Source organism: Pholis gunnellus, assembly GCF_910591455.1.
Source record: "Pholis gunnellus genome assembly, chromosome: 13".
Lineage (NCBI taxonomy): Eukaryota > Metazoa > Chordata > Actinopteri > Perciformes > Pholidae > Pholis > Pholis gunnellus.
This window is the reverse complement of record NC_136540.1, coordinates 6,550,579-6,560,290: the sequence shown is the minus strand read 5'-3', so window position 1 is coordinate 6,560,290 and position 9,712 is coordinate 6,550,579. Positions and strand designations below refer to the sequence as shown.

At 41.4% G+C, this 9,712-nt stretch overlaps 1 protein-coding gene across 2 annotated transcripts; it reads right to left on the bottom strand.

Annotated features, from left to right (window-relative positions):
• Positions 1-1,596: 1,596 nt before the first annotated feature.
• Positions 1,597-8,676, bottom strand: LOC306705518 (carotenoid-cleaving dioxygenase, mitochondrial-like). 2 transcript variants are annotated; one of them, XM_079172289.1, is made up of 12 exons: positions 8,576-8,676; positions 6,766-6,970; positions 6,458-6,669; positions 5,943-6,058; positions 5,700-5,802; positions 5,405-5,533; positions 5,172-5,332; positions 4,868-5,035; positions 4,387-4,524; positions 3,303-3,485; positions 2,810-2,920; positions 1,597-2,137 (listed from the first exon to the last, which is right to left on the bottom strand). In XM_079172289.1, the coding sequence occupies exons 1-12, from the start codon at positions 8,601-8,603 to the stop codon at positions 2,021-2,023; spliced, it is 1,671 nt and encodes a 556-aa protein (XP_079028415.1). In that variant the 5' UTR covers positions 8,604-8,676; the 3' UTR covers positions 1,597-2,020. The 2 variants fall into 2 exon arrangements, with proteins under 2 accessions (XP_079028415.1, XP_079028416.1); XM_079172290.1 differs by lacking the exon at positions 8,576-8,676 and having other exon boundaries at positions 6,458-6,686; positions 6,766-6,891.
• Between the last annotated feature and the right edge of the window lie 1,036 nt (positions 8,677-9,712).

Sequence of the window (9,712 nt, the reverse complement as noted above, 5' to 3'; positions counted from 1 at the left end):
TTTTAATCAAATTGTTTTTTCTTCTTTTTTTTCTCTTGAATAGCACACATATTTCTTTTAGCATTTTGTCTTCGATGTATTGTTTTTTCCACTCTTAAGTGTAAATGCAGTAGTCCAAATCACAGATTTGTAAAGAACCCCTCTGAGGGTCGACGCCGGGCTCCTCTAGTGTTTGCTGTACGGTTTTCAAGTGACAGTATGGACTGGCGGTTACAGACTGTCCAAATTGTGAGAAGGGTCACAGGTTTGATCCCTGTTACATAGCCAGCGTGCCCAATGTTTAGCCCGGCTTCTGCAGAGACCGCTGTATGAGCTTTAAAGTGGAACGGTTCAGATTCACAATGATGCAGCTGAAAGCAGAGGAGGCTGCTGTTGACGAGGGTTACAATACAGAGAGTGCACCACGGTCACAGACGGGAGAGGTCGCATTGTTGCTGCTCACAAACACAAGGACTTCCTGTTGTCCAATTGCACACAAACAAGATAGAGCGTTGTGACACACCTTTTCTTTCAGCCTCTATTTTTCTATTCTTTACAGTTGTTATAACAAATAAGTATGCTCATTTCCAGACTCTGCAGATTTAGAGTGAGACCGACGGTGGCTGAAATGGCATCTCGTGCTGCCCTCTAGTGGATGGTGTGTGGATTCTTTTTTAGTATTGGTCTGCTGGTTATTCATACAGTAATTCATATGATGTCATCCTCAGGGGATATTCTCCATCCAGTAAAATAGTTGATAGAACCTTAATCTTAGAATACTATTTTTAAAAACTGCACATTGTGTTTGACAAAATGTAAATATGTAACTAAAATGTATGTGAAGAGTGAAAAGACAAGATTACTGTACTATAAATACAGTATGTATTATGTGCAGAGAAAACCTTCGAATAAACCTAAATAATAACACGTCTCCAACCTAAAAGACTTTTGCTAATAATCTGTTACGTAATGAGAAAAACCAAGTACCTCTGCCGTCTCCATGTGTATGTTACAGTGTATTGGCAAAAGTAAATTCTCAGAAAAAAATATAATAAAATATTAATATAATATTTGCATTGGTTTATTATCTGCTGCTGGGCTGTTGGCCTATTTCTAAGCTTACTGTGGATAAATAAAGAACTATTTAACTGTTGAGTTTTAACACTTAGCCTGTGACAATGTCAACCAATGTTCTGCTCTGAGCATCAGAATATCACACCAAATCTGACTTAAAATAGTATGAAATTTGATTTTAAATAGCTTTTTTCTGTGTAAATTTGGGGGAAAAGAAAAGATTGGAAGCAGTTCAGGAAAATTGTAATTTGGGGTCAAACAGCAAAGGAAGTGAAAATAAAGTTGAAGTGATCGACTATAATATACATTTTAGTGTCAAAAATAAGATTTATACCTAAAAGAAAAACAACCCATCTAGAGTTATCTGTGGCTTCAAAACACAATGTATTACTTTCCATTATTTTTCAGTATAATATATTGAGGCAATATAAATGATTAAGTTATGAAACAGCAGTTTTATATGCAAGAACATTCTGAACATTGTCTGTTTATAAAGGATGCACAGACACACTTTGTAAACACACTTGACAGCTCAGACAGAGATTAAATATTTTATTGGCAAATAAGTATAAAATCAAGTATAAACTCTGTAAAAAAGAATTACATTGTTCGAGTAACAAAAGAATGTGTTTTAAAGAAAATGTTCATTAGACACTTGTGGTGGTCTGGTGGTTGGAGCATCATGCCAACCTGAAAATCACTACAGTATATTCACTCACGAGTACCAGTTTAAGGTTGATATAAAGGTATTATAACAATAATTGTAAAATATTATGAGTATCTTTGAGGAGTCTTAAAGCCATTAGCCTCGTGTTGGATGTTACTAGAAAGCAAAAATCTGTTTAGAAAAGTACTAAACCACACTGCACCATCAGGAATATAGTGGTTATAATGGTTATGGCTGAATTTGGCACTCTTTGTATTACATTCGTTGAAGACACACTTTGACAGTGCAACAGAAACAGGTTCATGCAGAGGCGTCGAAGGTACCGTGGAAGCCATAGGCCATGTTAACGGGCACGTAGGCTCTGGCCAGTTCTTCAAAGCTCTTTGCGTCCAGAACCAAGAGGAATGTTCCTTTATCCTGAGAGAAAAGATCGCTGCAGTTACTAACAAAGAGGACCGAAACATCTTATTAGACAAGTCTGACACAAGTGGCTCGATGAGGCAATTAACATGGACAGTGCAGAAACATGCTGCTCTTTATTTAAAAATAAGAGGGGATAAATAATTGAATCATTTAAAGAACGTGAATGTAGGAAATCTTAATTGCTATTTTAGTCATATTTTTTACTTTCTCTGCACACTCTCAAAGTCGACCACAGTGCTGATTGATCACGACAGTTTCATTTTTAGCTTTATATCTCCTTTAAACAGTCCAAATGAATTATGTGTCAATTCATGAATGCATATTTAATCTCCCTTATGAATACTGATGATGGGTTATGTGTCCAGTTAATACCAGGACGTACAGGCCTGCTGCTGATATATATATATATATATATATATATATATGTATATATGTATGTATGTATGTATGTATGTATGTATGTATGTATGTATGTATGTATGTATGTATGTATGTATGTATGTATGTATGTATGTGTATATATATATATATATATATATATATATATATATATATATATAGTATGAAGTGGCACTTAATGACACTGATGTAACCAGAGTGACCAGCACTTTTACTTCTGACCTTTCTTCTCGTCGTGTCGACTCTCCTACGATTCCTGAGTCTTACCTGTGAGGGGGTGAGAACCACAGAGAGGATGACGCCATCGTCCTCCTCCACGGCATCAGGCGACGGCACAAACGCAGGCTCCGACGGGAAGAAACCCTTCTGGTACCAAACCTGAGCTCACACACACACACACATCATACCTTTACTACTTACTCATTTAGTAGTTGGTGTAGATTATTATACTTCAACTAAACAACAACATCTTCACTATTAGAACTTATTTTTGTTTGTCAATGGGAGTATTATTTTGTTGTCGATCAAGATTTCAGCATACAATCAATATCTTACGATGTAGCATTGCGTACGCTATTTTCCATGACGAGGATGATTTTATGTTGCCATAAATACAGCGCGCGCGCGCACACACACACACACACACACACACACACACACACACACACACACACACACACACACACACACACACACACACACACACACACACACACACACACACACACACACACACACACACACACACACACACACACACCTTGAACGTCTTGTCCTTCAGGTCCATCTTGAGCAGCGAGTCTCCCACCAGGTGTCTGAAGCCGCAGCCATAGAAATAACGGTATGGCCGCGTGTTGTGTTTCCCGTAGTTGATCTGAGGGAACTCCAGGCCGCCGTACTCGTGGAGGTCGTCTCCATGGAGATCCTCGTGTTGGCAGAACACCTGTTGACAAAAAAAACCCCGGATCAACTGTCACTTTTGATCAGCAGAGTTTTTACTACGGGCCTCCGTGAGTTCACACGAGCTCCAGTGGGTGGATGTGAATGGAATTTTTGATGATATGAATTCATTTTAACACACTTCAACGGGGCGCCGGTGGAGAACGTGGACAGATTAAGACACCTCGTCTTAATCACAGAGGATTTATCGTGGCTCTCTTACGTTAGCATCTTGAAGAAAGCCTGTCAGGGTCTTTACAACCTCCGACGCCTTCAGGCTGCACCCACCAGGTGCTACACACCTGCACGTGTGCACGCGCCATCTGATGTGAGCTCTCAGCTCTCCTAGACATTAACACCAGGACGTGCAGGACGACCTGCATCACCCCAACAACAGACTCTTCTCTCTGCTGAGGTCAGGGAGGCGCTAACGGGCTAATTTACTGTCATTTGTTTAATTCTGTTTTTTTTTCCTATTTCATAGTTGCTTCTGGAGTTCGGCAAAACAATACTTTAACTACACGTTGTACTGTGTCTGATTGTGTATGTGACAAATAAACGTTGATTTGATTTGAAGATATGACCGGTGTCATCCCTGCTGGTTAAAAATTTGGAAATGGAAATGGCGACTACATTTGTTACTCTGTGACTGTGTGTTCTCAATTACTTGACACATTTTAAATAAGTATAAGTCAATCATTAAAGAAATCATTTAGAAGGATATGAAGAAGTGTATTCCTTTCTTTGCTAATTTTGTGCGTCCTCCATATATACCTATGAAAATAAATGCCCCAAACCACAGACTTTATTGTTATATTTCTATATTTAGCGGTTACTTTATGGCATGTAAGTAGGTGTAGCTGATATAACATGAGCTTGTCAGGACGCATTTGTGAACAACTCACCTTGTCTTCGCTGAGTTTGACACACGTCGCTGCACTGGAGGCCCGTGTGTTCAGGTTCTGGTCTGTCGGGGTTTCACCGGTCACGTGAAGGGGAAGAACAAAACGCCGCGGGAACACCCTGGACATGGTGTTGTACACCTGGGAACGACGCCGCACAGGAACAATGCATTATGGGTGAAATTTAAAGGGTTCCTCTCTTACAGTATGTCTTTCTGTCTCTTGCTGCAAAGGGAGGCGTAAACAGCAACAGCACACTTCAAAACACAAACTGATTATTAACAGATCTGAAAGTATACAGACCGAATGCAGAAAAAAAAAATTCTTCCTTAAGTATTCAGCAATTATTAATTACTAAAAAAAGAAAAGATGAACAAAGCCCACAATGCTGAGCAGTTATTTATTATTTGACTTCATGTCAGGGTGGATTTCTTTCTTTAGTAACTGTCCAAAAGAGTGTTGACTCATGCAATTATATACTGACCTCATCTAATGCATCTCCAGACTTGCGTAAGTTCTGGATGAGGTAGTTGTTGATGGCTTTGCCGTCATCTGAGCAGCACATGTCGAGCATCAGGAATCCATCTTCCTCGAAGGCGTTGATCTGATGGAAGGTGGAGATGGCTTTGGTGTGGTACGTCACTGAGCTGACCTGCAGTACAGAACACACGATTAGATGACTCGGGATCCAAATCAAGAGGATCCCCCTCCCCCCCCCCCAAAAATCAGGATTTTTCCATCGAGTTTCCTACAGTAGGCGTATTTAAATCATAACAGTCACATCCCACCTCGCCTGATTGCTTGTCAACGAGATGGAAGACCGTCTCCTGCGTGGGATCCCAGTAGACGCCGTCACTCAAAGCCTTCCCCCTCAGCTTGCACGTGACTATCTTCAGCAGGTCCATCTTGATCGGCTGCTCGATGAACACCACGTAGTTCTCGGACATGGCTGGAAGCGGGAGCGGGGTGTTACAGATGCAGACATCACTAACGAATGATACATCCAGGAGGGCTGGCTTACCAAAGCTGTGGTAGTAGGAGGGATGGGACTTGTTTGCAGGCACAATAGAGCAGAGTACTTTGGTTCCTTGTAGGGTGTCTTTGGCATCGGTCTTCTCAGGAGGCACTCTGATGATGTTGTACAGGGCTCCTGGAACAGACAGGATAATTTGGTTATATATATATATATATATATATATATATATATATATATATATATATATATATATATATCATATATTTTTTAATAACGGAGGATGAAAGACAAATCATTTAGCTCTTGATTTACGTAAACTCTTGTGGACGATGGGACTAACCTTTGCTTCCATAGGAGTTGCCCATATTGTAGGTGGTACCGTCAGGGTCATAGTGTGGGTGGGCAGTGGCTCCATTTACAGCGATGAATTTGCTCCAGTCTACCTACAAAATGTGGCGGAGAAAGACGGCAAGACGATGATTGTGGCTGAAGTAACTGGACTACAAGACCAAAGACAGAAGACAGCGTTAATATGTAGCATGTAATGAATGACTTTGATATTGACATGTATTGCTTTTGGTACCTTTTCCAGTGTTTCTAAGTTATCTGGGTTCACTTTATGCATAAAATTGGTCTCTGTGCTGACAAAGTAGTCCCCCTTGTACTTCACAAAGCTCACACTCGCATTGTCCGTGGGCACTGTAACAAGAGAGAAACACAGGATTACTGGCTTTTAACAGACATCTAAGTAAAACTTTTTGCTGCTCGCAGTTACACTGAAAAGTCTGGTGGGAATGTGAAACATTTAGCACAGCACATGCCCCTTCTGATCCCCCGCTGTTGCACGTGTTATTATGTAACCTCTACAGACACAGTACTTTAGAGGCTCCGCCCCTGGCCTCAGTACAAATTCAGCGAGACAGAGTTTGTACAAACATCTGACCTGATCTTACTGTTTCATTTATACCTCAGTTAAAAAGATAGAAAGAAAGTGAAGCTACGTTCTTGCACAATGAGTCAACTACAGTTGATTGGCCCGAGCCCTCCTCCTTTATGTATTTATACTTTGTTCCATCCCTTCTTATTCAGTGGACTCACCCATCATCTCAAAGCGAGACAGGAAGCGCTGGAAGATGTTTTTACAGGGGTCGGGCATGGCGAGGGTACCGAATTCTGACATCACGATGCGGTCCTTCTCGCTGTTGTTCTTGTAGGCGTCGCTGTGCAGGAACCGACTCATGTATGTCACCCTTCCTTCGTCGATCTTGAACTGGTGTAGCATGGCCATGCCATCAAACCAGTGGTTGTAGCTGTGGGGAATTATAGACTTAATCACATCTGATTGGAAACTTTTTTTTCCCCCGTTTGTGTTGTGCAGCAATTACTTTGAGGTGTTTCCAACTCACTGGGTGTTTCCAAACTCAAACTTCCCGGGGCCGTTGCGGAGGAGTTTGCCATTGATCCAGGAGGGAATGGTGCCTTGTACTTCAGTGGAGATTGGCTCAGGGGTCTCTTTTACAGAGCGGACCAGAGGTTCAATTGTCTCTAGTCCCTTTAATGCTGAGGTAGTGCATTCCCTGGCCATGCCATTGTCAACAGGCTTAGCATCATCTGTAGGAAACACATACATTCAGATACCCATATTATTTGTACCTAAAGCAGACGGACAATAGGGAGATGGCCATCTTTTGACTATATGAAACTATTAGGCAACCATCATTTTTGTGTGGGCAGATAACACACGATGCATTTGACTGCACCAAATTATAAATCAGTGAATCTTCTTTTGATTCCTCCCCTGATCAACAAACAAGCTGATGAAGTTTTTTGTTCATTGACCGTGAAAACGATTTAATATGGCGAACATGTTCAGCAGTAAACATGCTTTATCAGCACTACAATGAATTACGACTAAATGTCAGTTCCTCAGAGGGAGAAATAACAACTACGTCACCGTGTCTTTGTGATGGTTGGCTGCACTTTTGCGTAGGCACGTTTGTCTTACAGACCTGCTCTACAACTCTTTTACACAGAACTCTCAAATGCTCCAACATGTAGGGCAGATTCAAGTCTGATTGAATAATCGTCACCAGTCAGCTCCACTGTCACCATGACCTGAGTGACATTTACCCCAGTGTTACAGCCAGGGAACGGCAGTTATACTGTTGGCAATGATACAACTGCTCAGTCTCACATTTGGCAGTAGTACCAAGAGCAGAGTCAGCAGTTCAATTTGATCCAAATTAAATTTGAGCAAATAGGGTCCTGTGGATTCCTTCTACTTTCAAAATAAAAGCTGTATCGTCTGTATTATCTTCACATACAAATTCTGTCTGTTCTTAAGAAGCACATACCCTATGAAACGAAGAAAACTCTGCTGGAATGATTTGAAACGACGAAGAAGCAACAGATGTCATTTTAGGAATCTTTTTTACAAAATAATTATTCGCACCTTTAAAGGAGAGTATAGCCTATTTATTTAAGTTGTCAACAAAACCATTTGGCAACCCAGTCATTAAACTCCATTATGAAAGGAGACATGCGGAAATATTTAGTTTTTTTCAAGATGTGTTGATCAGTAATGCAACTTGATATATTAAAAAGATTACTATTACAGGTGCCTTCTCTCTCTTCACGTGTGAGCGACGCCCTGCTTATCACAGTGTGTGTGTGTTTAACATTGTTTACCTTCAGTTCTAACCCACCATCTGTAGAGAAGACGAGAGTCTTCCGGGAAATGTATGATGCTCGGTGTTATGACTCTATACAGCCTATTATAGATATTACCGACATTTTGGCTGTACACGTTGCAATTACAGCATATTGTCAATGCTACATTTTGCAATTTTCTCCCCCTTAAAACTACTTGTAGCCGGCAAAATGAAACCTGACACGAGAGGAGTTTCCCCCGAGCGGAGAACAGCCTGTCCTGCAAACATAAACTGTGCTGTCTTTTATCGCCCATCATTGCATCTGCATCCACATTCAAATCAGATACCATATATAAGAAGAAAGATCCGAACAGCCCTTATTCTATACATATGTAAAGATGCGGGGTTAAGGTTTGAGCGATAGCGATGTGCGTGTCCGACATGGGTCTTAGAATGTCCCAGTTCTGCAATAACGGCGCTCCGAAACCAACAGCAGGTGAATAAACGGCCCTGTTTTGTCTGTAACGTCACAGTAAAAAACATACACCAAATAGAGGAGGCTCACCTGAAACCTCGAGCTTCACAGGAGGCATGTCAGCGAAGTTAACGCGGACACAACTGCTGTTCTCTAGGTCTGTATCCTGCTGGACCAATAGATCTGCGCACCACGCGAGCTGCAGGCAGCAGCGGCACTATTACATAACCCGGTATACGTATAACAAAGTTTGAGCATGCGCAAAGCAAATTTATTTGAGAAGCACTAGGCTGGAGATACTATTCTGACCTGTCCCTTGAATGGACTCGGCGGATGAGGCTAAAATAGATGGTCAGTGAGTCTGGACGTTGACTTGTGAGAGCACTGTAAGGGAAGTTCGTCTGATCGTGCACAAAGTAATCATGTTTACTTCCCCTATGTTTGATCATGCTGAATCTGATCACCTCTGACCGAATGCATCCTGACTATATGAAGGAAATGCAAGTTACTTATTAAAAGAAGCAACCAGAGGGGGATGACCAAGCCATAGTAGCTATATAAGAGAAAGAACAACCGCTCACTTGTCCTGTGTGCCAGGCTCTGAGCAATAAAGGGTGACAATAAAACATGTTTATTCCTCATTGTCAGAGTGGGATTACAAAATTGCCACGACAGCACACAGGTGTGGATTTGCAAGAGCAGAGTTAGGTTTATTATGGAAGTATATTGATGGCAAAATGTTTATCCGAATTGTGCAGACAACCCGCTACCTAATCAGCAAATAGAGATAGAAATCCAAAAATAAATAAATAAATTTAGTAGAAATAAAGTCATGTCGGCATTAGGGGAGCAGGTGGTTTACTGGGGGATGCAGGTGTGAAGGTGTGTGGGGGAAAGGCCCGGCAGAGCCGTTAGGAGAGGTGGATGCAGGTGTGTGGGTGGGTGTGGCAGTCAGGTGATGTGGAACAGAGGAGAAGACCTGAGGACATCTGGTGAATGGAAAAACAGGTCAATGGAGGGGCCTGGTAATGGAGATTGTGACTGAAGAAAAGGCAAACAAACTGACATGTATTCTTGTATCAATTAACTGATGTGACAAAGTAGGTGAGAACACACCATGTGTCCCCATATTACATTCATCTATACATCTAACCATGCTTGTCAATTGTTTGTTTACCATACCCACCATGTGTTCCAGAGGCTAAAGGGGGAGGCACCCAACCATTT

Coding starts and splice junctions, on each gene's coding strand:
- LOC306705518 (XM_079172289.1), bottom strand. CDS start 8,603: ATGCCTCCTGTGAAGCTCGAGGTTTCAG. Junction 6,059..6,457: donor GTCTCGCTTTGAGATGATGG/GTGAGTCCACTG, acceptor CTCTTGTTACAG/TGCCCACGGACAATGCGAGT. Junction 2,138..2,809: donor TGGTTCTCACCCCCTCACAG/GTAAGACTCAGG, acceptor CTTTTCTCTCAG/GATAAAGGAACATTCCTCTT.